The 27,907-nt window shown below is 45.9% G+C and overlaps 1 protein-coding gene across 7 annotated transcripts; it reads right to left on the reverse strand.

Annotated features, from left to right (window-relative positions):
- Positions 1-882: 882 nt before the first annotated feature.
- PPP1R2 (protein phosphatase 1 regulatory inhibitor subunit 2) lies at positions 883-27,669 on the reverse strand. 7 transcript variants are annotated; one of them, XR_016443018.1, is made up of 8 exons: positions 27,449-27,669; positions 15,556-15,663; positions 14,913-14,993; positions 14,400-14,506; positions 11,230-11,415; positions 10,457-10,565; positions 9,436-9,646; positions 883-4,747 (listed from the first exon to the last, which is right to left on the reverse strand). XR_016443018.1 is itself a non-coding variant. In XM_090052104.1 (7 exons), the coding sequence occupies exons 1-6, from the start codon at positions 27,583-27,585 to the stop codon at positions 10,501-10,503; spliced, it is 684 nt and encodes a 227-aa protein (XP_089908230.1). In that variant the 5' UTR covers positions 27,586-27,669; the 3' UTR covers positions 883-4,747; positions 10,457-10,500. The 7 variants fall into 7 exon arrangements, 4 of the variants coding, with proteins under 4 accessions (XP_089908230.1, XP_089908229.1, XP_089908231.1 ...); XR_016443017.1 differs by having other exon boundaries at positions 10,343-10,565; XR_016443016.1 differs by lacking the exon at positions 10,457-10,565 and having other exon boundaries at positions 27,449-27,668.
- Between the last annotated feature and the right edge of the window lie 238 nt (positions 27,670-27,907).

Consider the following 27,907-nt stretch of genomic DNA (forward strand, 5'->3'; position numbering starts at 1 on the left):
ATGGGGGACTCCTGCCGGCACCGCCCGGCGCCGAGACGCAGGAAGAGGTGAGGCAGCAAGAGAGTGCGGGGTGAGGGGGCCGGGACGGGGGGGCGGGGCCCTTCCTGGTCCCACCCCCCTAGCCTGAATGACCACAAAACGACCCAATGTGGATACAGAAGGTGGAATTGCACCCAACCAGCAAGCGGGGGCTCTTGGAGCGATAGCTAGACGACCAATGGCAGAAAAGCGAAGCTGTGGGCGCGCCGGCCTTGCCCCTCCCCGCGCGGGGCCGCCCGCCCACAAGCCATTCAGTTCCGGGCCTTCGGGGAGCAGTCCGCTCAGCGCCGGCTCTGCTGCAACTCCCGCGCGGGCGGCCTCACGCAGCGGCGCCCGAGGCGGACGATCTGGGCCTGGCCTGCGGGCTCTTGCTTTCCCTCCCCACCACCGGGTACGGCCCACAGAAAATAACACCCCTAATTGATGAAACACCACTAATCTTTCCCTACAGTAGTGTTTTATCTTAAAACTAATCGAAAACCACATTTTGGGGCAAGTAAGTAAAAAAAAAAAAAAAAAATCCCCACTTTAAACCAGAGAAATCCATGCTCCCTGCACCAAGCTGCAGTCTCTAGGCCCCGCTGGGGTGGGGAGGGCTGGGGCTGCACCAGGGCAGCTGCATCGTGTATAATGCCACCCAGTCAGACAATGGCATCTTTCTCATTTGAAAATGTAACTTAAAAACTAGTGCCAGGAGGAGACTCTGCATTCCTCTTCCTTGCAGGACCGAGGGAGGCCTCAATTTTCAGCCGATCACCACCCCCCGAATCCAACCGAGACGGATGTACTCCTCTTGAAGGTGGAGGTCACAATATTCCCACAGAGAACAGACGTTTAACACCATTGTGTACAGGAGCAGGGAACAGCACAACTTTATTTGCTTTGCATCACACTTTTAGATTAGGACTGGTTTCAAAATGAGGGAAAGCAATTTGTTCATAAAATTATTCAACACATGGTAAAATATCTACTGTGAATCAGAGAAAGAAAACTTGCACAAAGACCAAATGCTTTCACAAAGATATCGGGCTGTGAAAAAAAAATGTTGATGGCTTCTAGCTAGTACATGTGGTGCAACTCAAATCGGCAGGTTGTTGAAGTCAAAAGAATGGGCTTTAAGGAAACGTTTTAACACTATTTGCAAATGACGCTGTCCAATATAAAATGTACAGAAGCTATTTTCAAGCAACTAACAACATTCTCTTTTGTTTTTTTACAAAGGACTTAAGGTTTAGAAAAATATTTCCATGCAAAAACTTTTTTTTTTTTTCCTGACAAGTAACAGAACTCAATTTTCAAATTAGTAAGAGGCGGTGACAGTGTCTGTTTTTATACCACATGTTGCTGTATTACCTGGGCTCCTGCCCAAACACTGTGATGTTAAAAAACACATGGGGAATCTTGTTTTCTTCCTGCGGGAAGATTTCTTTTTCTCCCACGCCAGAAAAGGAAGGCTGTTTTGAAAACGAGTAGTTATAAAAGGAGGGCAGAGGTCTTCAATAGCCTTCCTTCCAGCCACACTCCCTCCTGTAATAAGCACAAGTTCAGAAACACTTACCTCTAAACTTTTAAAAAAATAAAAAGGGAAGCATGGCTCAAGCCACATAACCCCACTCTCCAGATTGAAGCAATTTAAAAAACACATTTTAAAAAAGGACATCAAGTCATCCCCAAAATGAGTGAAATGATGAAGCGACTACAAAAAACAGACTGCAAACCTCACAACCCACAAAATGCCATACAGAATATTTTTTCTATAACAACATTAAGATGATTTGGACATTAAGATGATAGTCTAGCAAAAACCCATGCTTCAAACTAATATTAGTATAGCTGAACTACAATACTACCTCCAGCAGAGATAGCAGGAAGAGCTCCACAACAGGTCTTCGTCCAAATCACAGGACTTGTACAACCCAGACCAGCTGCTCACGGTTAAAAGCTGGAGCATGCACATGACACTCAAGACCACATCCTACCCAAAAGCACATGTCCATCTCATCCAAAGGTCCATGGACTTGCCACAGAGGGGAGAGAGGCCTTTTTTATGTTTTTGTTTTGGGGTTATTTTAAGTCCCCAAGGATACAAACAGCAGCTTCTCCATAGGACCTTAGAGGAAAATGAGACCCTGGACAATTGATATATGTAGGTTCACAACCTAAAAGTATTAAACTGCCGTCTCTACTACACAGTGTTTGCTATGTTTGTCCCCAGCTGACAGATGGCACACACAGTATTGGAAAGAATGGGTTTACAATGCTGAATATAGTCAACACTGAAAGATGAACTATGCAAAGTCAAACAAGTAATGGCACCCGGATCTGTCCATCACAAGTCTCTAAATCTAACAAGCCAGCTCTACCACTTAGTGACATTTTAGGAAGAATACACACTGGCTCTTACTTGGGTCATGGCAGTGCATGAGGTAAAAGGCATCCAAAAAGAACTGCAGAATGAAAGGAAGAAACCACACACAGCATAAAAAAAAATCCAGCACGCATTGTCATCATCCCCACACATACACACGCACTAGGAAAGCTCATGTGTCGAGAAATTGGAAAGGACCTAATACCACGGAATATGTGACAAATTCTGTAAGCAACAAATCTATCATCTCACGTCCAGCAGGAGCCTCAGCATCTCAGGATCTGACTCAAACCAACGTTTATCAAGCTGTATTTTTTTTATTATTATATTATTAAAATAGAAGAGACCTTTCAATTGGGGTCTTGCACAAGCAACCAAAACAGATCTGAGAAGCTCTCTGCTGATCCCAAGCCCTCATAAATCAAGTCAGCCTCTTTTGTTATCCCTCATCTCATAGCCATGAGGTTCTGCTTGCCTTCTGATTTGAAACCTTATGGTCCATACTGTCCAATACATCCTCTGCAACCATGAGATCTAGAGGAAAACAGATTCTCACTTCTCCCTTCCCTGAAACTATTCACCCAGGAGTTGGACTTTAAAGAAAATACCACCAGAAATGTCACAAGATCCAACAACACTTAGCTTAGAAAAGCATCAATTAGGGATGCTAGAAAACACCATTTGGCACAGCTCACATACAGATCTTTGTCTACTGCAATATCCCACAGAAGTACCACAGCTTCCCAGTGACAAGTGTGCCTGCCTGCCCTTCATTCATTCTGCATACCCTAAGTTTCAGAAAAGCTCACACACGAGAATCCAAGTAACTGTAAAATAACTTTCATTCTTTTATTTAAACTTCACATGTACAGTAGACAGAAAGTCATTAAAATAAGTCCATATAATTATATGAACTTTTGCAACATCTCAAGTTTAGATCAAAACTAAGAGAAACAGACATAACAGAATACAAAGTATTCCAAAACTAAGCCACAGCTTTAAGTATACTTCATCTGTATAATAAAACCAAGTACTACCTTGAATACTAGAACATTCACCACAGTCAAAATCCTTTGAGTGGGATTTTGTTTACAGTAACCTGGAGGTTCAATGATGTCTCCCCATCAGGGCTATCAACCACCCTGTGAACAGTATGTCAAGTTACATGGCAGCCTCCCAGCTATTCCTCCCAAGAGCCTTCATTTTACAGAATCAACTACTGCAAGTTGCATTGAATCAGGAGACACAAGCCAGTGGTTTTCACAGCCCGGGTTACGAACCCCAAGAGGGATGAGGTCACCAGTAGTCAGTCACCTGGGTGTCATGAAGAGCTGATGCCACACAAGCATGCATCATTCCCCATCTCCACTGCCCTGATGTGGATTTACTCAGACAGCTACTTCTTCTCAGATGGTAACAGCACAAGTACACATCATAGCAACAGGGAAGGCAGAGAGGGTTTTGAGCCCCATCTTAAGGGAATCATTGGAGAGTAATGTTTCATAGCATGGTCTGAAGAGCTGTAAACACTCAAGTTCTGACAAGACAGGTAAATACGGAAAGCTCCAAAACCAATCTAGCCGTCCTGGAAGAGAGGGATAACCACCAGGTATAGCATTCAAGTTAGCACATCTGTAGTGGAAAAATACCCCACCAGAAATCACTGCAGTCTCAATCAGAAACTTATAATGGATTTCAAACGCAGCATTTTGAAACCACAAAAATAATTCAGCTCTTCTGTTACAAAGATTGTGAAAAACAGGAGTCATGGCATAACTCAAATCTATATGAATAGGTCAAAAAATCTACAGAAAAAGAGTTACAATACTAAAATAATCCCTTTTCAATGCTAAATTTATCATATAAGTAAATTAATACAATGTCAACCTGGTATTTGCTATACGCTTTGGCTCAAACTCCAAACTCTTCCACAAGATATTACATCTAGAGTACTGTCAAATAAATAGCAAACAAAACCAAAGATACCGCTTTGTGTATTTTAAAGCATGACGAGTGACAGTATGTTACACAAGTTACTCAGTGTCGTATATAGCAATGCCATTCTGGGTTGATAGATGCTGACGCAGTATTCTCCATGAGATACTAGGCACAAGAATAAACCAGTTAGGCAGTTTTTCTGCCTAATATGAGTCTAGAGTTATTGACATTCTTGGCAATACAATAGTGTAACTGATATGCTTTTCAGCATTTAAGAGCCATAATTGCAAAAACCATGAAGCAGTGTGTTTAAGTTTGTGTCTTTCACAAGCAGTTACAGTTCTGGACAGATTTCTTCTACATTGTGTGCTCTATTCCCCAGCTGGTCACTAGTAGCATGTGCTGCGGAAGAAAAAAAAGAGAGAGATTAAAGGGATTTAAGTATTCATAGTCTAAACCAGCTATTCTCAAAACCAGGGTGTGTTGAGATATGCAGATAATCGCAAGTTGAGGCTTGTCCCTCCCTACATGGTGGATCCCCACCCCCAACTGACCAGCAGTAAATACATGAACTAGCTTTTGAAACTGGGTGCCACTCAATTTACAAAACGTCTGAAGGAAAACCTCAAGTCCAAAGAGGTTGAGGATCTGAACCCCGTGTTGTCAAACAGCACACATACTTCTGAGGTCCTCCCACAAAAAACAAAAGTAACATCAGCAAATTTTGGTATGCATCAGGGTACTTTCCCACCCCTTTTTATATTCTGCAAGTTCAACCACTCCAGAGAGAGTTCAGTTTTCATTTTTTTCCAAAACTGCTGAAGAAAGCAGTACCTCTCAGCATAGAAAGAGCATCACAGAAGTCACTCCAGCACCACGCAAGAACTTGATGTTTTGAGTTGCCAGTTTCCAGAGCTCAAGACAGAAAGTGCCTGAAATACAGGCCAACTACATACTTTTTAGCTTTATCTGTAATCTGAGGTGGACAAAATACAGAGGTTTGAGATGGAAGAACACTGTATTTTACTGTGCTGTTCATTCAGATCTGCAGCCAATTTAAGTGATATTGGGAAAGTGTTAGGTCTTCAAATGCCCATAACACTGCATGATACAAATCTCTTACTCTATTGTGCCGGAGAGCAAAATAACCTTATGTCAACTCCCTTGCCACAGAACAGCTACCATCAGTCATATCTAAACTAAACACTGCTACAGTGCAAAGCTTGAAGTCACTAAATTCAGCCCCACATTTTACATAACAGAATTATAACAGTTACCTGCAAATTTTAGACCCATAAAACAGTCAAAGCAGACACCATACTGTTCCTTGCAAGGAGTGATGACCACTTGTATGAAGTCAGGTTAGTCAAAGTTAAGCATAAAAGGTAGCAGGCAAAATGTAATGACTATAGATTCATAGATTCATAGATGCTAGGGTCGGAAGGGACCTCAATAGATCATCGAGTCCGAGCCCCTGCATAAGCAGGAAAGAGTGCTGGGCCTACATTACCCCAGCTAGATACACATCCAACCTTCTCTTGAATACCCCCAGGGTAGGGGAGAGCACCACCTCCCTTGGGAGCCCGTTCCAGACCTTGGCCACTCGAACTGTGAAGAAGTTCCTCCTAATATCTAATCTAAATCTGCTCTCCTCCAGCTTGTGGCCATTATTTCTTGTAACCCCCGGGGGCGCCTTGGTGAATAAATACTCACCAATTCCCTTCTGTGCCCCCCGATGAACTTATAGGCAGCCACCAGGTCGCCTCTCAACCTTCTCTTGCGGAGGCTGAAAAGGTCCAGTTTCTCTAGTCTCTCCTCGTAGGGCTTGGCCTGCAGGCCCATAACCATACGAGTGGCCCTTCTCTGGACCCTCTCCAGATTATCTGCATCCTTCGTGAAGTGTGGCGCCCAGAATTGCACGCAGTACTCCAGCTGCGGTCTGACCAGCGCCCGATAGAGGGGAAGTATCACCTCCTTGGACCTATTTGTCATGCATCTGCTGATGCACGATAAAGTGCCATTGGCTTTTCTGATGGTTTCATCACACTGCCGACTCATGTTCATCTTGGAGTCTACTAGGACTCCAAGATCCCTTTCCACTTCCGTGCCACCCAGCAGGTCATTTCCTAATTAGAATATGGCAAGCCAAGTACAGCTGATCATTCCTTGCTGAAAGCAAGGGAACAATTAGAGTCCTATCCCACCTTGCCTTTTGGAAATAACCCTTTATCATTTTGTAGGTGTAAATAGGAAAGCATTAAAGTTGCCACCTATCAAACAGCTGAGTAAACTTTCCATGAGGCAGAAAACCCCACATGCAGATAATTCCAGAGGAAGGTCCCACAGAAAGGGAATGTCTCAGGAGGCAAGTACACATTTACTAGCACAAAGGGGAATCTCACTCTGCCCAAGGACTCCACAGCAGGAAGTGGAATTCAAGAACACATAGTGCCATTCAGAAGAGACAAGAGTACTGAGAACCGAGGTCCAGCCCTGAATAAGGAAGTAACTGCACTGATCACTCCTTCACAGAGTCCCACGGACAAGGGGTACCCATGGCTGCACCCCAGCAGCCCTTGTGCCAGCCAGTACACAGATGGGTGGATGGGAAGCCAGAGCCACGCTCTTCTGCCTGGCTTGTTTTCCGCTCCTCAATGCATGACAGTGTAAAGCAGGAGGCTAGTGACAGGACTTAAGAGAGATTATTCCCAGCTTTAAAAAGCTTAAAAAAGAAAAAAGACCCACCAAAAAGTAAACAAAAGCACAGAGCTGGAGCAGCACTAAACAAGTGAAATGGCAGTCATAAAGGAACACCAACTGATAAGCAACACAATCAGCATCCAGAGAAACCTATCACCAGCTGGAGCCCTAAAGTCAGCAACTCCTTTTGAACCTCTTTACCTCATCCTTTTTGCAAAACCATCAATGAACACATACAAATGAATCACTGTCCTAACCAACCACACTTCCTGACCTAGTTCATTATCATACAACTTCATGGAACTTTGTTGGTCTAACAGGTAAAGGGGAACCTGTGGGAAGACGAGGTCCAGTGGCCACAAAACTCCTGGAAGGCTGTTTTAGACTGGACAGAAGGAAAAACTTCTTTACCATCCAAGTCCCCAGGGCCTGGAATAAACTCCCCCCAGAGATGGTGGAAGCACCTACTCTAGACACTTTCAAGAAACACTTGGACACCTATCTTGCTAGGATCATTTGACCCCAGCTGACTTCCTGCCCCTTGGGCACCAGGCTAGACCCAATGAACTTGCAAAGTCCCTTCCAGCCCTAATGTCTATGAAATCTATGAAACCTCAACCACTTGTTGCACAAGTATCATGAGAAGTCAGTCAAATTCAAAAGGTCATCAGGAACTGGGCTATATAGAATCATAGACAAAGTGGGCTAGAAGGGACCTCAGGAGGTCACATCTAGTCCAACCCCTTGCTCAAAGCAGGACCAGCCCCGACTACATTATCCCACTCAAGGCCAACATACAGGACACATCAGTTTCTTACTACTCAAAACTGAAGCAGGCATATAAGAACCCAAGTTCTCTATTAGTGGGAAAATAAGCCATCAAGGGAGCAATGAGGCAGTCTACATATGAAGCCTTATCATAGCACCTAGTAGACTCCACCCTCAGCATCTGAAGAGACTGCCTACTGTTTCCAGTGCCAAGACGACATTTGAAAGCAGAGACCATCTCGAGAAAATGACAAGACAGCAATTAGAGTCCCCTGAAACAGCGAAGTCCTCTCTACAAGCTAAGCCAGACGGTATCTCTCTGGGCAGGGCCCATAGATAATCAGGGGGACCATGGACCAAAAGGCCAAGTCTTGGAGTCCGAGAAGCCAGAGGCTCACCCTCCCTAAGAACCACGCCTAAGCTGGTTTCAGGGGGTGCTCCAAGAGACTGGATAAGACATGGGAGTCCAAGCAAGTGCTTCCCTGGAAAACTGGTAACAACAACAATAAACACACACTCCTTCCAAACAGCTTCAGATTGATTTAAGAAATTCAACAGTTAGGGGCCAAAGAGGCAGCTCTGGGAACATGAGGATCAACAGCACTAAGACTCTTTCTGTCTGGCACTGGATCAAATAAAAATGTTGACCAGGTATCCAGGTGAACAGCATGCCTACAAAGAGATTGTTAAAAGGTTGACTTTGGAATAAGCTCCCCCCAGTGCAATCGCCTACCCTGGATATTTTCAAGAGGAGACTGGACAGTCACCTTGCTAGGGTCACCTGACCCCAGCTCTCTTTCCTGCCTGGTGCAGGGGGATGGGACTAGACCCACTGATCTTCCAAGGTCCCTTTGGCCCCTTACAATCTATGAATCTATGAAGGAATCCAAGAAAGGAGTTTGTAGAACTCCACCTAATTTTCCAGTTGTTCAAGAACCATCCCATCCCATATTAAGGGTTATGATGCAAGGTATTTTCTTATCCAGAGAGCATCTAGGGTGACAGAGGACAACTTGAAGGGATGCCATCACCAGCAGGCTCACTCAAGTAATATGAACTTCAAACTCAATCATTTTAAGCTCTTCTGCTTGTGCTTCTGAACAAGGACTTGTTGCCTGCTCAGGGACTTGTTGAATCTAATCCAAGACTATCAGGTCTCTCATTGGCCTCATTGTAGACAACATTACAAAGGCTGGTGGAATTTAAAGGCCAGAACAAAATGTTTAACAGTTTTGACTGGAGTCCATTGCGCTTTTGCCACTCATACTTCCCAGAGTCAAACACTGAATCAGTAACTCAAGAACATTTTCAATCCACCAGCAACCAAAGAGAGAAAAGGATTTAATTAAAAAAAATATTTAGACAGATGGACCAAAAGTGAATCAGGTTAGTTTATTGTAGAGAGATAAAAATGAGGAAATATTCAATTTATTAGGCAAAGTGACAAAATAAAGAATAAATTGAGAACTGCAGAAAGTTAATGGAAAAATAATCCATTATTCTGGGAAATTCAAGACAAACCAGTTAGAGGAGTTAATTGACTGGTAAGCTGGTAAATAAGGTGTTAGCCATATTAGTCTAGTCAACTGGGCACGAGCAGTCAGTCAAAAATTGATAGTTACCAGTGTAGCTCAGAAGTCGGATTATGAAGTAGGACGGAATGACTTCAACAGCAGAGATGGAAAAATGCTGCAAAGGTGTGCCCTTCTTTTCAGTGAAGAACGCAGCTGGGGAGCGGAGTTGCCTCCCTGCTTTATAGCAGGGTGCAGAAAGAAGGCAGCTTCAAGCCATGGAGAAAGGTCATAAAGATGCCTACTGGAGCCCTTCTTTCCCCTGGAGAGTGAAGCTCTAGTAAATAGCTATTATAAGGAGGCCCAGTATTATGTATTACAGCACAAGTCTAATCACTTAGAGTCCAGGACAGATACTGTACGACTCCTTTGAAGCAATTATCATGGGCTTCAGCATCTTGTAATTGATACTGGTGCCAGAATTTTTCGACGGACAGTCAAGTACTGAAAAATCCACTTGCTAAATCTTCTTCATCTGGAGTGGGGTGAGGGTATAAACTATTCTGCAGCATTTAATCTCATTTTAGAGAAGCTATTTTTTTAGTCCATATGACTGTGAATATAGCCTTACAAATATGAACCAGGTGTAAGCCAATGCAGCATCTTCCCAAGTCTGCAGACAGCTCTAGTGCTTCTCTTAGCTTTCCCAAGCAGCAGCTAAGTAAAGTTAACAAGACTTCAGACTCATTGTTACTACAGTCTTGTAAGCGTCGCAAGAACAAGTTGTCTCAAATTTCATAATGCCAACAACTATTTCAAAGAGCCTGGAACAGCAGCAGAGGTAGGCAGCATATTACTATAGTTAATTCATGGGAAGGCTGCCACAAAAACAGTGTGCATTACTTTGCTCTATTCTTTCCACCCAAGGAGCTCTCCAAAAGCTAGAAGTGGCAATCGGCCAGGTAGTGGTCAAAACAAAACATGAAGCCCTGATGGAGCTTCCAGAAACAGCACCCACCTCAGCATCCCAGCCCCTTACCACAAGGGGCTGACCGAGAGGCTGATTTTCTCATTGCAGATACAGCATGTACATTCTCTTCATAACACTGAAAACTGCATACCACAGTCTTACCTGAACAGATGCAAGGTGCAGTATCATGTGCAAGAAATTCTTAACTAGAATGGGTAGAGACTTCCTCTACTCTTAACACTGCAGTAGCATGCACTCCGATGTCTGCTACCTAGTGAAAAGGTGGGATGGGGCAGAATGGTAGGCAAGTGCCAACAAAGGCTTCCCTACACGCTCTAACATGCTCCCTCTAAGGCTAAGCACAAGACATGTTCCCACTTTAACAAGAGCATTAGTAGCTGCATCAATAAGGGTCAGGCTGGTCGGTGAAAGCAGAGCTTGCTGCTGACGATTATTAAAGCATTTTAAGTATGTACTTACTTTCCCACTGTGCCACCAAAAACAAAGCACCAAGGTGGTTCTGAACAGAGTAACAAGTGCTTCATGAATGACACGGGCACGTCCTGAAGTGACATTGTAGGCATCGCAGCTCAGGAAACATGCAAGACAAGAGTTTGTGAGTGATATCTTCTACTGGACCAACTGCATGGTTGGGATAGGCTCAGACAAACTTTTGGGTATCATGGTATTCTTCCTCAAGTACTGTGATACCCAAAAGCTTGTCTAAACCTGTCCCAGCCATTCAGGTGGTCCAATACAAGATGCTACCACAACCTCTTACCTCTTGCATAGGGAAGGGGAAATTCCATTAAAAAAAAAAAAATCACAAGGGCTGGGAAGGGTGGAAGAGAAGCATAAACTTCTGTCTTCCAGGACTTCCGGTAGTTAAAAGAACCACCATGCCTAAAAACATTTTTAGAAATCTAGCTGCTCACCGGGTTCAGGTGTTTCTGTACTCATGTTTTCTACATCAGCAGCATCGTGCATCTCCTCATCCTGATCTTCATCATCTTCATCCTCTTCACCGTGTAGTTCTTTTGCAATTAGCTGCCTAGCCAGTTTGATATTTCGTCCTTCGTTATAATGCATTTTTCTCTTCATTTCAAACTGCTTTCTTTTTTCTGTAGAAAGGAGAGGGGGTGGAGAGGGTGTTCAGTATACACAATTATTGTATTAGGTTCCTTGAAAACATTCTAGGTAAGTTGTACTTCCTCCTTGAGGCCACGAAACCTTGACCCAGTACAGCATGGGTCTGAATTTATCACTTTGAGTAATTCAGTATTCTACAAACAGAGTCTATGTTAGCAAACCACATGTAGGGACCTACCAAATCACAATTTCACAGAAACTGCAAAATCTGACATTGCCCATGAAATCAGGCAATGTCCACAGAAAAAGCTTACTGAAAATAAAATGCTGGCTTCCATACATCATGGACAGTCCTGGAAGCCAACTGGTGGTGAGGGGTGGGGCTTCACAATGGACAGCCCATGCAGCCAATCAGCAACAAGGAGCAGGGCCCACTGGAGCCCCATGGACAGAGGAAGGGGAGTCCCTCACTGCAATCAGCTGGAGAAAGCAGCAACCAGTCCCATGATATCCCTGCAAAATCAGCCAGCTGCCTCCAAGTTTGGCAGACCCCTAACCATATGGGTTAGTTTGACTAGTAGTGACGGTCACTAAAATTAATCTGATGGCCATGAAAATAAGCCCTCTCAATAGAGCATTAGCCCAGCAGAAGACAACTTACATCTTGCTCCTTTACTTGTGGGGGAAATGTCTCTATTTGGCAAAAGATTTAGAGAGCACAGGAAACATGAGAAGAAAGAACGTTGGACTTAGATTTGTCGCCATTTACCAGTTACTGGTAAACTGTTTGAGTTGTTTGAGGGAGGTAACAACAAAAAGAAAAATCCCTGAGATACCTGGGACAGCTCCTTCCCAAAGGACTCTTACTGAGGGGTGGAGGAGCTTTTGGAAGAGTGACTACTGCTTATCCACTGCAACTGAGGAGAGGTGCACAGGGATACCTGGTCCTCCAAGTCAGGGGTGGGCAAAATATGGTGCACAGGCTGGATCTGGCCTACAGAGCAATTTTACCTGGCCCACAGCGCATCTCTCAGCCCCAACGGGCAGTGCCAGGGCAGCCCCATCCTGTGTCAACCTGCAGATTGCCCCAGGATGCTCATGCAGCCCCCAACCCTGCTGGCTCAGTGTGGGGACAGCAGTAGGGGTGCAAGTCCTGGTGAGGGTGTGTGCTGGCAGATCCGTCTCCATGGAACTGCACACAGCGGGGGGGTGAACTATATCCGGCACAGGGGGCCAGTCTCCATGGAGACCGAGACCAGCCAAGAACACAGCGCCCTCACCGAGGCTCCCACCACTGCAGCTGTCCCCATGCGGCTCTGCCCTGCACTGGGCCCGCAGAGCTGGGCTGCCACTGCTGCACAGGCATGCTGGGGCGCAGGCTGGCATGGGACAGGGTTGCCATAGCACCAGCCCAGTCCTGGACCCAGCAAATGGCAGGGTGTGGAGTCACCACCAGGTCCACCCCCTCCTTCCCCCACTTGTGGGCTGCATGCCCTGGGAAGCAGGAGGGGACAGACAAGGGAGGGGGGAGGAAGGCTTCCTCCAAAGCCCCCTCTGTGGGGCTTGCAGCTCTTCTCTCCCCGTCAGGAGTGCTACATCCCCCCAGAGAGGCCCAGCAGCAGCTTCCACCTCTACCCTAGCCCCGTGCTATCATCATCCCAAGATCCCAGCCTCCAGGACAGCTCCAGGGACCTGCTCAGGCAGAGCATGTGGGCAGGTGGGAAACTGCATCTGGGCCCAGGGACAGGGCTGGTGACAGCAGGGCTGGGGTGGGGCAGAGCTGTGGACCACTGCCTGCACATCCCTGCCTGTGGAACCTGCACCCGTTGTAAGGCCATGCAGGCCCTGACCCAGCCCCGGCCCCACGCTGTCACCACCCCATGACCCCACCCTGTGATCCCAGCCTCACCCACCCCTAAACACTGCTGCCCAGGGCCCCATCCCACATAGGGAGTTTTGGCGAGTTGGGGGAGCAGGGATGGGTGCTGACCCAGCCTGTGACAGCTCACACCATATGTGGCCCTCGGGCCCAAATAACTGCCCACCCTGCTCTAAATAATGCAAGACTAGCTCCTTCTGAGGCCCATAAACAACTGTGACAAGTCACTGGAAGGTCAGCAACTCAACCACCCAGGCTGGCTTGATTTGTCTGCTGTGTGGATGCCAAAGGCAAATTTACCATACAGAAGGCACCATCCACCCTGTTCCCTGCAGATCCAAGCTCTGAACAAGTTCTTTAATACAGATGCCAGTTCAGGGCCTGGTAATAATTCATCACAGCCATATTAACTGTTGCTTCCTGGCAGCCCCAAACACAGCTTCAGCCTTCCCTGCCAAAACTCACAACCGGAAGGGTTACACTCCAAGCTGAGGAACAGGGTCAGGAAAGATGAGAAGCAGCAATGACTGCAAATAGGTAACACATGCATGGTTTGAAACATGAGAACTTTCATTGCTTGACTATTTGGTAAAACAGTGTAGTCCAAATGAATGCAAAGCAGGATCTACTTTGACAAAAGAATTAGATTAGAAATCACTACAAATTGACTTTTAGCTCCCTCTGCCAGCTGAATCATGACTTCACACTGCCTGGAAAGCATGACTTTTTTCTTTCCACTAAAAATGTCGTACTGACAGTAAGAAAGCCAGTCATTAAAGATTACGGCCATCTGACAGGCACCCAGGTTAAGAAAAAAACCTTCCCACACTCCTCAGGAGAAAACAGTCTTTGGTTCCGTCTGCTGGATTTCAGAAATAAAAACTCTCCAAACCTCATCCTGCAAGGGCTCCTCCCAAGATAAACACACTTTAGCTATATGTACCTGCTCCCAACCAATTTAATAAATAGCTACACCTTAATCTAACCCCAGAAGCATCCAAGTCCATTAGGAGTTCAAGTTACTTCTGTAATAGCTATGGCTCACCGTTTCCAAATCTTCCTGCTAGGTGGTACATCCACCCCCTCCAACATCCTCAGTGCAAGTCTATTGACCATATAGTTCCAACTAATACCAACCTCGTTCTTCAGGTGTTAAGTCTTCCTCCTCCTCTTCTTCCTCCTCACTGCTTTCTTCTTGCTTAGCTAGAATCTTTGGGCCCTTACCTTCAGCTGCAGCTGCCAACCTATGCAAAAAACTGTATTAAAACAAGCTAAAGCAGGCGTAGCAACTCCCAACAATTAAAGTACTTAATTTCTGTACATACATACACCTCAGTGTCTAGGACAGGGGTCAGCAACGTTTTTGGGCAGAGTGCCAAAAACATCCACAGCCTTGACTTGTAAGATGTTGGCATGCCAAGGAAAGATGGTGGAGGAGCCATGAGGGGCCTGATCCTTATAGTGGCAGTGCAGCCCCAGCCCCTTCTCCACTGTCCACCCCAAGGCGCATGTGCTAAGCAAGATGTCTTTGAGTGCCATAGAGTACCCCTGGTCTAGGATGAAACAGCCTTGGTTCTGGGCTTAGGCCATGAGGCAGTGGAGGAGAATATCTCCAAACTTAGCTCATATTCTACAGCTACTAATGCTTACTTCTCGGCCAGCAAATCTGCTGTTAAGGGTTCATTTGATTCTGAATCACTCACTGCATCTTCGTCATCCTCTCCCACCATACTAGAAAAAAAAAGAAAGCAAAAGAATATCTTTAGCATTTGCTGCCCAAAAATATCGTTTGTTAAAAGGAGTAAAGCTTTAGGCCTGCTCTAATTAAACTATTTGTTTAATACTCAATTACTGTTTTCTTCCCTCCCCACCCTCCCCTACTTTAATTATTCCAATGCAAAGAATGGCTTTATTTCCTTTTACCTAAGTATTAACTTTGTTCACTAGAAGCTAGTTAGTTCAAGTCCCAACTGAATTTTACAAGTGACCCATACTCTTAAAGTAGTCAAAGCTTCTGAATAACAATTTACATCTACAAGAGTGCTACCAAATATTTAGTGTTATCCCTTACTTAGGAGTTTTAAATGTGTAAGATACCTTGCAGTATTCCTGTCTTATTGGTGTATCATCTAAAGCCTGAGAATTCAAACAGACTACAAGCCTGCAGGCAGCTCCAGTACCACCACCACCACATGAGCTTTGGTTTGCTGCTAAATCACTTAGGCATAGCCTATCATTATAACTCAAGTATTTCCATATCTATTTAAAAGAATGGCTGTTTAAGAAAATTTACCTGTGATAAGGAGTGCTTGGCTCATCTATTTTCATTAAGCCATAATCCTTGCCTGCTGGGTGGTATGTAGCTAGAATGTTCATTTCATCCCACTTCTGGGACTTTTTACTGAAAAGAGAAGAGAAAGTTAGCTCTCCCAGGTGTGAAAAGGCTTCCTCCTGCCTTGAAAAAGGAAGTACAACATCCAAGGTCCCCCTTAGCTTCAATGTCCTGCCATGCACAAAAGGAAGAAGAAAAAAAAATTTAAGACAGAAAAGTGTAGCCCCCCCACCCCAAACACACACCTGGAACAGGAGCTTAACCAGGAAGCAAGAGTACATTATACAGAAAATTCTAGGTTCAACAACACATTAGCCAAGTCCCACAACTGTCTGCAGTGCACCTGTCCAACCCCTGCCCCAGGCTCACCTAAATGGCCAAGTGAGCTGCCAATGAACCCAGCCTGCAGATTCAGGAGCTCACCCTTCCAATTCAAGTACTGGACCACTACCTATCTATCCATGTGACACAGTTGCTAACAGACTATTTATTGCTCCTGTTTGCTCAAGCAAAATACAGTAACAACCCTGTGAGCAAGGCTAATTGATTTTTCACTTCTCACCTGCTCAATCAGCTGCTATCAAACCCTAGGATTAACAATATTGGACAAGCAGCAAATCAGTCAGCAAAAAGCCTGATATAGCCAGCATCCCACTGACCCACTAACAGCCCTAACTGATGGCTGTCCTAGGTAAGGCTGCTCAAGGATTCGTGTCATTAGGAAAAATATGCAAGACAGATTGACATCTTCAGTGAACAGCCAGCCTTCAACCCACTCTCTAGGATTTTCATAGTTTGTTAAAAAATAAATGCCCCTGCATACATTTACAGCTATGCAGGCACTTGGAAGGCAGAGCATGAAGTAGTGATGCCATGCTGGTGGGCCAAAACAAAGCCAACTGCCACAACCCTAGCAGTGTCTGCACACATTTTCTGGCAATCCCCCAAGCCATCCAATGGCTTATCTGCTAGGGAAAGTTTACCAACTGAATTTCCAACATTCACACTTCTTCCATGAAGATCAGTACAGGCTCCACATACAAGGACATCAGACACTTTATTTTAGACTGGTCCAAAAATTCAAATGATTTGGGATAATTTTAAAGAAAGTTCTACTAGCTGATTTTAGGTAGCATAACAAGTTAATTTCATTCTACAGGGTGGTTTTCTGAATGTAGAAGCATACAGCACAGCCATGCCAAATTAAACCAATGCCTGAGAAATACTCCGAATCAGCAAGGCAATAGAAACAAAGGATTGAAACACATGCACTTCGCAGTCAAGTTCAGGTGAATTGATAGCTCAGTATTTTTTAGAGCTGTGCAAAGCAGCATTGTTCTGCTTCAACTTCCATTTCAACGGAACAGTGTTTCATTTCAAGTTTTGTTTTGTTTCAGAAGCACTGTTCTGTTTAGTTTCGTCAAAACCATTTTGCTGTTTCAACATTTCGCCCACCCAGCATCGGGAAGATTGGTGCTGCCACTGGCCCCCACCAGCAGCACCAGCCTCCTGTCATCCAGCAGGCAGATTGGGGCCCGTCCCCCCAGAAGGAGTCTGGCACACCCCCCACAGCCCTCCCAGGACTGCCGGCAAGCCCCCCGATCTGTTTGCTGGATGACAGGAGGCTGGTGCTGCCGGCTGGGGCCAGCAGCAGCACCTATCTTCCTAGCATGGACTGCACCCAGCCAGCAGCACCAGCCTCCTGTCATCCGGCAGGCAGACTGGGGCCGCTGCACCTCCACAAGCCTTTAGTACAATCCCACAGCCCTCCCGGGGGTACCGGCAGGCCCCGATCTGCCTGCAGGATGACAGGAGGCTGCTGCTGCCGCTTGGGACCTGCGCTGAAGCCAAGTAAGCCTGGCTTCAAAACATTTTGAAACTTTTGGAAGGCTTTTGTTTCATTTCGATTTTGCTGTTTCAAGTTTGAAACACATCGAAACAGCTTCGAAATGAAACACGAGGTGAAATTTCACACAGCCTTAGTATTTTTTTAATCAGCTATTGGTTTAATTTTGCAAAAGTACCGAAGGCTTAGTAATGCAGAACAGTGCCCTGCTCAAGCACTTGCAGTGGCAAAAACCTGACTGAACACAGATGGAAATATCGAACACAAATATCAAGGCTCCTGTAGGGCAAGAGTTTTATATGCATTTTTGGTGCCACACGGTGCACATGGATTCTTTCGGACAATCTCAATTTATAGACTACAATAGGACTCTTATTTAAAACACTGTTATACTCAGTCTCACAAACTGCAAGGCTGTAGTCTACAAATGCTTACAAATAAAAGAACTGACCACCTTTAATCTAGTCTGACCAAGGCAAACCCTCACACTTAGATGGAAGCTATGGACCCACTGTGTTCAACATACAACAAAGTAGTGGTCCTCAATCACTTTAGACTCAAGGTACCCCTCCATAACTCTTGTGAAATTTGGTGGAACCCAGGGTGAGAACCAAAAATGCACCCTGAGGAAAAAAAATGCAAAAAAAGATTAAACAATCCTATCTGTACAAGATTAAATACTTTATTAAGGAGTCGCTAGAGCTTCTGGTAATGCCAAAAGTTGGCATGATACACTGAAAAGCAATCACTAGAACAGGAAGCGTTTGCCACTGCCTTTTCTGGAACTGACTTAGAGAGGTATAACAGGATGATCTGCCTTGTAAGGGCCTGGAGCAGGCTAACCCTGGCTGGGAGGACAGCCTGGGGGACAGTAAGTGCTCTCTACCAAGCCCAAGCACCATCAGGCTGAATGACCAACACATTCCCATAAAGACTGAGAAGAGTCAGGAGATACAAGGGGAGAGGGTGGCAGAAAGCAGGCTGGTTCCTGTGTTAGTGGTTCTCAACCTTTTCAGACAAGGACCCCCTCGGGAAATGCTAACTTTTACTTCTCACTCAGTTCTGAGTGCAGAAAAATAATAGAGCGATTTTTCTGTTGCAAGGAAGTCAGAAAGGCCACAACAGGTCAGCATGTTTGTGACACTCTGGACATGAGTTTATCTTGTGAATCATGTTTGCACACCTAACAGCACTAGCACTGCGTGGCATCCCACAGTTCTCTTGAAAGGATCTCAAGACACCTGGGGGTTGTGAATCCCTGACCTAGAGCAGGGGGGTCCAATCCCCAGCCTGCACAGCCATGCCAGCTTGCCCCCAGATGTCCCCATGGGTCCAAAAATCTGGCAGCAGGGGAGCAATGGTAGTAACTGCCACTCCCTGCTGTCAAATTTCCAGTCCTGTGGGGAGCCCCAGGAACCACATAGCACACTAAAAAAACCCAAAAAACAGCACACAGAGCTGGCACAGGGCCTGATTCAGACACAGAGGGGCCAGCTGAAGCAGTGCAGGGCCCAATCCTGACACAAGGCTAAGTGGAGGTGGCACTGAACCCTGTAAGGCAGCACAGGGCCCTCCACTGGGAGTGTGGGGTCTGGATCTGGCAGCACAGAGTCCTGATTAAGCCTATGGACCAGCCCTGTGCCACTCATCACCCCACAGCCCAAAAAGTTGCATACCCCTGATGTCCAGGATGGGAAAGGCTGGCCTGAGCTAGAAGGCTCTGCAAGGACAACCTAGACTGGGGAAAAGGCAGCTGTAAGACGTGCACCCCTGCAATAAACATCCAGTTTAATGGCATTCTAGAGTGCCCTGAAAATAGCAACAGAGTGGAGGCAACCCAAACATCATATTCATGAACAGGACTCATTATTATGGGAGGCTCTTTTAGAAAGCTCTGCTCAGTGTTCACACGCTTACCTTTCCTAGTTCAGTAACACACTAACTAATCACTTACACACTGTTCATGTTTAATATCAGCTGAAAATAATGAGTTAAGCATTAAAAAGGCAGTCAAAATTCCACTGAAGTAGTAATATGAGGAATAAAGTCTTAGCATAGGAAGCTGTTCTAATTTTCTAGATATAAAGAAGTATTTTCTAAAAAAATTCTTTGATCTAAACAAGTTTAAATCCATGCATTTATTTAAAAAACACCTTGCTGTGAGTTTTACTGAAATAAGTTTATGTGTTATAGTTTTTGAACTAAGAGGGAAGCATCCTATCACCCACCATAAATTACAAAGCTACTGATATGTACATGCCAACAATATGCTAAATATTAAGAACAGTGCTTTGTCCAGCCTCATTTCAGATAGCTACTGATCCAGAAATGGGCGGAGGAGAACCAAATACAAATTTGCACATCTTGGAGAGGTGTAAACACCAGCAAAAATGGAACACAGAAAAGGGACCCAAATATGTTATACAAGCACAAGCAGAAAAGCATTTAAGTTGGAAAAATGCTTTCTATGCTCCTAGCAAAGTCATCCGGACAGCACTCTGTAATAAGGAGACAACTGACAGGCAGCAAACCAGATGGAAGACTGTACCGCAGTTCACTGCACGAGCTGTAGCCCAACACCAACAGCTCCAGTTACCTCCTTGGTACTAGATTCTGGGGGACTGCGCGTGGACAGCTTACCCAACACTGCTCCTAACACTTCCAAAAGCCAACATACAATGCTGATCGAGTCTTTAAGTCTCCTGGAACCATGTGTGTTCTGGGCACTGTCTACACATGGACCATTTCTGAAGACAGTATCAATACTTTCCCCATAGATCCCAACTATGGGGATGAGCCTACATACAGTCAGAGCAATGGAAAGTCTACTGCAGAACAGCCTTCGGACTGCCAACAGCCTTTACAACACTGAATCTGAATATCCTGCACCTGGCATTGTTATGTAAGAGCATTGACTGCATTACTGATAGTAAGATTAAGAACAAGAAACTTCTGAAAATTCTCCTAGTGCAGCCAGGGCTTCAAAGGAGACCATCTAAAGCCAGTAACTTAGCAGAACTCCCAAGGAGCAAACAGTGTTGTATTTTACTTTTGCTAGCCTATATTAAGGCATTTTTGCATGTCTCAGATGAAGACTGGATCACCAATCCATACCCTCAAGCCTTGCTGAAGAACTTGGCAGAGCAACACGTTCTGAGGCTCACAAGGTTGAGAACCCCATTCTGTTAAGAGGCTGACATTTCCAAATGCTCTAAAAGCCAAATACCAATTTGGATTTCTTTGAAATGTGCTGTGCTATAGATGGGTACAAAACAGACAGCAATCCAGACCTGGGGTCATTGGCACTGGGGCCTCTCAAGGGACAGCCTTCCTCCCCTGCCCAATAGTATGTCTTAAGTTGATGATCTAACAACTTCATGTACATCTGGTAGGAATCAAACCATGAATACAGTATGGCCCCAAAAGGGTTGGCTCCACATTTACCCAGGGTAACAGAGGTACAACCCCCTCCTCTGGGGAACCAAAGTAGACAGGATAGCAGCTAACTTGGCATAAGTCTAAGGCTCAGACACAAAGTAATCTATATTCTGTACACAGGAATGAGTAGCCAAGAGCCTTCCAGCCTGCCCATTATCATACAGTGTGGTAGCTGAAGAGAACATGCAGTGATCCCTGCACCTGAGTTTCACCTAGGCAGCCCCTTTCAAAGGATACCCTCTGCAGAGACTAGAAAGGAGGGGAAAGGAGTTGTAACCTTACAGAGCACAGCCCCAAATGCACAAGGTGCTCAGGTCGTGAGGACAGGCAGAGGCCCTAGGAGGGTGGATCAGTATGAGGCTGCACCCTCCTCTATCGCCAGGGAACCACAATCTGAAAGACCTTCCTCTGTCTTGGAGTGACAAAGCCTTTCTCCTTGTCCCTTCTAGGGCAGAAGACAGTCTCTGCTCTACCTATTCTGGAGGTTGGTCCCTGCCCTTCTGAGAGTACCCAAATCCCCCTCCCTCTCTCCATAAATGAAATGGCATCTTTCCCATAGGATGGGAAGCTGAGGACAGACACAGACTAAAATGCTGGAAGTGGGAGGCAGCTGATCACACAATGCAGGTTACAGGATCTCAAGTACTGGGGCCAGGGAAGGAGGAAGGGCCCCTCCTCCTACCAAGCTGAATGGAGCAGTTAGTTATTTCAGGCTGAGCATCTCATTCATCATACCCCCTGGGAATGCCTCCCTGTTTGCAAGCAGATTCCCTGGATGGCCTGGATTTTAGTGTGCTCTGCAGAGGTGCAGGGTAGGACTAGTGAGCCCAAGCTTTGGTCACCTATGCCTAGGATCCCCAAGGATGGATGCCCTCAAAGAAATGGCATTTCTTCAAGCTGACTCCCCCAAGATAAAGTCACGCAGAGACGCAAACTTCTGAAGGCCAGGAAATGAAGAGTTAATGTACACAAATTAACTTAATTTCCTGGCTTTCAGAAGTTAGCATTTTCCTCAATGGCTACAAAGTACCACTAGCTGTGCTTTAGTTTGTCATCCATCTCTGCACACTACAGGCATATTTATGATGCACACCTAAAATAAGTTCAATGCTACAAAGTAAAACAGAGGCAAGGATTTTTGGAGCGCTATTTCTTACTGGACCAACTGCATAGTTGGGAGAAGTTTTAGACAAGCTATGGACACAAGGTACCCTTCCTGAAGTCTGGAAGGAAAAGTATCTTGTGCCCAAAGGCTTGCCTGAAACTTCTCCTAACTATGCAGTTGGTCCAATATAAGAAATCATCCATAAAAATCCTTGCCCCTCAGCTATTTCCCAGACCACGACAGCTGTAACACCACCCCAACACGACCACTGAGAAGACAGCCAGCATACAACGGCATATCCCCCAGGTCAGTGCACCAAGGACCACAGGAGATTTTTCACTTTCCTTTGCACCTTGAGGATTATCTGAGCTGGAGAAATTCTCAGCCACTGCATCAGCCAAGGTCCAGGTGCTGCCCCCACCCTTCCTGCTCTGCTCCCCTATCACACCACATAAGTTTCTAATAGCCTGCTCTGGTGTGAACAAGGAACCAGACCCAATGCCATGGTGACTTCTGTCGCTATAACAGTTACCTACAGACACAGAACAACAGGCACAATGGCCCAAGAGGTCCCTTCCAGCACTTGGAAGGCAACCATTCCTTCTCCAGGTTACAAGAGTACAGAATGATCAGCCCCTAAACACAGGAAGTTAGGTATCTAGCCAGCTGTTAAAAATTATGTTCTTATTTTGTTGTTTTAAAAACTTTCATGTTTTGAGATAGAACTCCTTTGTGAAGGATTTAGACCTCCCACTGTTAAGAATGCAAGAAGTTACAGTGCTGGAAGTGTCCCCAACTTGGACTGCTACCGCCCTGCTCGAGGCACCCATACTACACCCGTTCTAATTCCTCACCCCAGAACAGATCCAGTGCCCAGCTGCACAACCCCAAAGGCAGGGAGCTTGTTCACAACACCACAGTTGGTAGTGTCTGCAAAATGCCATCACCTAGGAGAAACTGTGCATTATACAATGCCCCCTGCCCAGCCCAGTGTGCAAGCCTGCAAAGGTCCACCCAACAGAGCCACAGCTCACCCAGCCCCAGGCTGAGAAGTAACAAAGGCAACCATTCCTTCTCCAGGTTACAACAGTACAGAATGATCAGCCCCTAAACACAGGAAGTTAGGTATCTAGCCAGCTGTTAAAAATTATGTTCTTATTTTGTTGTTTTAAAAACTTTCATGTTTTGAGATAGAACTCCTTTGTGAAGGATTTAGACCTCCCACTGTTAAGAATGCAAGAAGTTACAGTAAAACTTTCTGAGAAGCTTCCCTGAAAGACCAAAGATGCAACTTGGAAAACTGGTCTGATATTGCAAAGGCAGCAGAAAAGCAAGGTGGATAAAAATAAATAAATAAACCTACATACAGTTTTAAAATGTGTTAGAACTCAAATATATCATCATAGAATAGGGATTATAACTTCTAATTATATACTATTTAAGATAACATATTCATGTACCCTTTTTAGAAATGTTTTATAAATAGGTCACAACAGGCCATGGACTATATAGGGGCTCAGTATTATGTGGTTTGCAGAGGCTCCTCTATATAGTAAAAATCAAAGACAACCACTCTACCCAATGGGACTCAGTGCTCAGTCTAGAATCCCATCAAGCTTTAGTTTCAGTTCTCAAACAGGGGATTTGTGTCTCTGGAGATAACATCCCTGTTAACAGCAATATATGGAAATGAGAGAGAAGAGATCTAATTATCTACCCTCAGCCCTGTTGTCTCTCTGCAAGTTTATGTACACAGTCAAGCTCTTGCCTCTCTCTAAAAATGCAGAGTTTCAAGAAGTTAAATGAACAGAGGATTGTTGGGGTGGAGTAAATCTGGGCAAGGAGGAGGAGTCTGGAGGTAAACACAAGGAGGGAGGGGCAGTAGAAACAGAAGAGAAGCATTTTAAGCAGAATGTTGTTGAAATTGCAAAATACTTCCGTAACAACCACTTTGCAGTAGCTGCTCTGAAGAAAGCAGGAGGAACAAAAGTAACTCTCCCACAAGACAGGCTATGGAACTCAGTAGTGGGCTGTTCTGAGCCATATATTGAGAACTGGCCTACTCCAATGACAATTTGTGAACAAAACTGTGACAAAAAGAGATATCAGATTTACCCAAAGAACCTTGTCTGACAAAATAGATGGAATTGTCATAGCCAAAGTACTCAACATTTGGCTAAAGAGAAATGCAGAAGGTATGCTGGCTAAACTGAACCCTATTTCCACAGCCCTGAACAAAGGTTATATTAAACAACAAGAATGCACTTCTTGTAGAAAACAAAGATTAAATCAAGGCTTCCTGACCAGTGATTTAAATCATGGTTTAAAACCGATCTGATTCAAATCAAATCCACCCTGCAGAAAAGACTCATGAAAAAAAGACCTTTTTGGAATACAGTAGTACATCATGAAACACAAAATAAAGGCAAAAATAAGCCACGCTTTAAATACTTTACTCAACTTGCCCAAGGCCAAAGGGATTTAGAGGTGGGCAGGAATACACATAACACTAAACAGCAACTTAATCCATCAGAGAGAATCTGTTAGAAGGATTTCCTTCAAACAAATAAAAAGTATATTTGCATTATGTGACACTGATCAGATATCGTCCGAGCCGAAGAACTGGAAAGCTCAAACTGTTCACCACACAAATGTCAGAAATCAATGCTCAGTGCCACCTTTCTGAACACAGAAGTCCTCTGCACCACAGGGATCACACCCCTAGAGCAGCAAGGTGTGCATATACACACAGTTCAAGATTGGACAGGGGAGAACAGGTGGTTACTTCACTCCTTGCAATCATTTCAAGTGACATGCTTTCTACAACCAGCAGATCTAGCATGCAAATCCCTGTTTTAGTTGCACTGATTCTGGAGCCCAAACAGGTCTAGAAGAGAACAAGGCTCCTTTGTAGTGACTTAGCTGCCAGCTTTCAGCTTTGTGAAGTGTGACTTGAGAAGGATTCTGGAAAGGTAAACTGGGGCCCCTTTATCTGCTTCTCTATGATGTAGAAGGGTTTCTGTTAGAGAAGGAGAATTGCCTTGTTTTTTAGCTCCATATTACAGAGTCTGAACTAAGCCCAGGAGAGGAAAGTTTGAAAAATACTTACTCTGTGCTCTCACACTTTATCAGAACAGACAAGGCTCTCTATCCCCCTACCCGCCCACCCAAATAATCCAACAAAGATCCCTTTTCTTTAAGCCACCGAACTAAAGTCTTCTCCCTCTCTCAGCTGCTCTCTGTTTCTGGTGATGTCTCAATTTCATTAGCTCTTCAGTCACCTGATACCCTCATTAGGGAAATTTTCTAAAGATTTCCTACCTGTACTAATCCCAATACAACCACAGTAATTCAAGCACATGGGAGCACTAATGAAGACCAGGCTCCTTCATGTGCCATTATTTTAAGCCCTAGTTAGCAGTTCTCTCATGCTAAAAGATACAGCAACTTAATTTTTGATGCGAGTCAAGCCAAAAATCCTGTTTACTGAAACTGTTCAGCTCATCTCTCTCACTTCTGTGATTAGAAAGAATTCAAGCTCATTTCTGGCACTTAAAAGAAACTCATCCAGGATCAGCACAGCTGTGACCTGCTAGTAAGCAAAATTAGCGCTTTTGCAAAACTGTATACTGATGTTTCAGACCTGGCAGCTTTTTTTCCCCTTACTGGTCTTGAAAGGACCCTAAAGGACCCTCTCTCATAGAATATCTCTATTTACTTTCTGGACACTTATGTTAGCAATGATTCAGCAATAATGCCATGAATTTTACTGTAACATTTTGCTGACTAGGAAAAGTGGTTCATCTTGCTTATTAACAGCAACATCATGCAAAGGAAATAAATTACTATCTACTGCAATGGTCCCCACCCCCTCCTCAGTGATACTCAGTAGTACTGCACTGTGAATAACATATTTTTCTTTCTTTGTCAATAGGCATTTCAACACTTGAATTCCCTGTGGCTGACTAACAAAAGATACCATATTTACCCAAAGAACCTTGTCTGCCTGTGTCCTTAGACCAACACAGATACAGCCAACACCTCTGGGACTGTGAGCAACTTCAGAGCACCTCACTGCAGCAGGCTGCCTGCAAGCCAAGGCTTGTGGACCCCAGTCTACTGAACCGATTCACACTGTACTGAAGTCTGCTCTACTAGGCGCAGTCATTTGCATAAAATGCAGCTATCATTTCAGCTGGTATGACAATTTCAAAGGGTAAAGAAAGGATGGTTGTTATGGACTGTTGCATTATAGCTAGGTTTTTTATTACGTTGTATAATAGGGGCAGTATTTGCTGCTGCATCACGTAAAAATAGAATAGGAATGAAGAGTCACGACAAGATTTTCTTCCCACCCAATTAGTTCACCATCATCTCATTAAAAACAGCATAGAGTTTTTCCTCTCCCATGGCACCATTTCTCACTGAAAAGAAGTGACATATCACAATGACAATACCACAAGTCAAAGGAAACCTTTCAGACAGCTGCCTGCCAGGCAAAAACTACTTTCATGCATGTTTTAGAGTCTCCAGTCCTGACAAATGAAGCCCTGGCTTAATTGGGGCCAGGAGGAGGAAGAACACCAGCATTAAAAGACAACAGGCATCCTCACGTGTACTCTCTTCTTATCTCCGTTGCCATGCAGGCAACCATCCAGAGAAGGCTGCCAAGAGCTGTGTCTCCAGGAGGAGGATGTCACAGCCAAACTCTGGCATTTCTAACTTACCCATCAAATAGTAACGCTATGTCTGGACCTGTTAAGTATGTTGGACCCTCTTCCTACCAAGGGGCAAGACAGACAGCAAATCAGCGTGACGCCTTACAGACAAACCCCTTCAGACTGGCATGTTGCTACAGCCTATTCTGGGGGAGGCAAGACCCAATGAAGGAAGCCGTGACCTGCAAAACCTCACACCTCTGAACAAGTTCGCCTGTATAGCTACCGCCCTCCCTCAGCACAGCCTGGCCCGGCCTAGCCAGCTATCGCTGTCCTGCCATCCCTACCAGAGCAGGAGACACGAAACAGACGGCCATGAGAGGTAGGGGGCAGGACTCTCGCCACTCCAGAGCTCAACAGAGCAGAGACTCCTCGCAGCACGATGCCCATGTCAGGATTTCAGAGCTAGGCACTGGTCTGGACGTGTATCTAGCGCCCATTTCCATGCACGGGAGCTTGGGGCACCTTTGTGAGACCCACCCCACACGTGCACCCGGGGCGCCACACCTCGCCTGGGCGCAGCAGGGACCACGCGCCCGGCCAGGCCTCCAGCTCCTCCTGACCTGGCGGCACGCAGAGCTGCGCCCAAGATGGGGACAGTGCCCTGCAGACGCTCTCTGCACAGAGCTTCCCACAGCTGCGACCTAGGCCAACCCCGCCGCCCTCGCACCGCGCACAGCACTGGGGCCTCGTGCGTCCCGCCCCGCCCCGGCAACCCGCGGTGGGGCGCGGCGCGGCTCGGCTCACCCGTGGGCGTCGGGGCTACGGCGGCGCGGCGCGCGGACAGGGGCGGGCTCGGGCGCTGCGCGCTTCTTCAGGATGCCCTTCACGGGCCCGCGGGCCGCGCCCGACGTGGACGGCGCCGGCGCCCTCGGGGCCTCCATGGCCGCTGCGCGTCTCGGCCTTGCCTCGCCTCAGCCCGGGCCGGCCCGCCACGCCACGCCCCGAGCCCGCGCCTGCGCCCCACAGACCGACCGACCCCGTCACAAGCGGGGGCGGGGCGGAAGCGGCAGCAGCGCCTCCTGCCGCCCGGAGGACCCGCCCCGCGCATGCGCACGGGGAGCAGCGTGCGCGCGCCTGCCCGCCAAGGCAAGCCCGCACGCGTATACACGCACGCGCACGCGCACGCAGAGACCTGCAGCGCTGCCGGAGCGCGCGCGGTCTCTTCTCCCCGCCCGGCCGCGGCCTGGTGCGGAGCGGCCCGTG

This window comes from Crocodylus siamensis, chromosome 6 (genome assembly GCF_052110815.1).
Source record: "Crocodylus siamensis isolate JL-2025a chromosome 6, ASM5211081v1, whole genome shotgun sequence".
In the NCBI taxonomy this organism is placed as follows: Eukaryota; Metazoa; Chordata; order Crocodylia; family Crocodylidae; genus Crocodylus; species Crocodylus siamensis.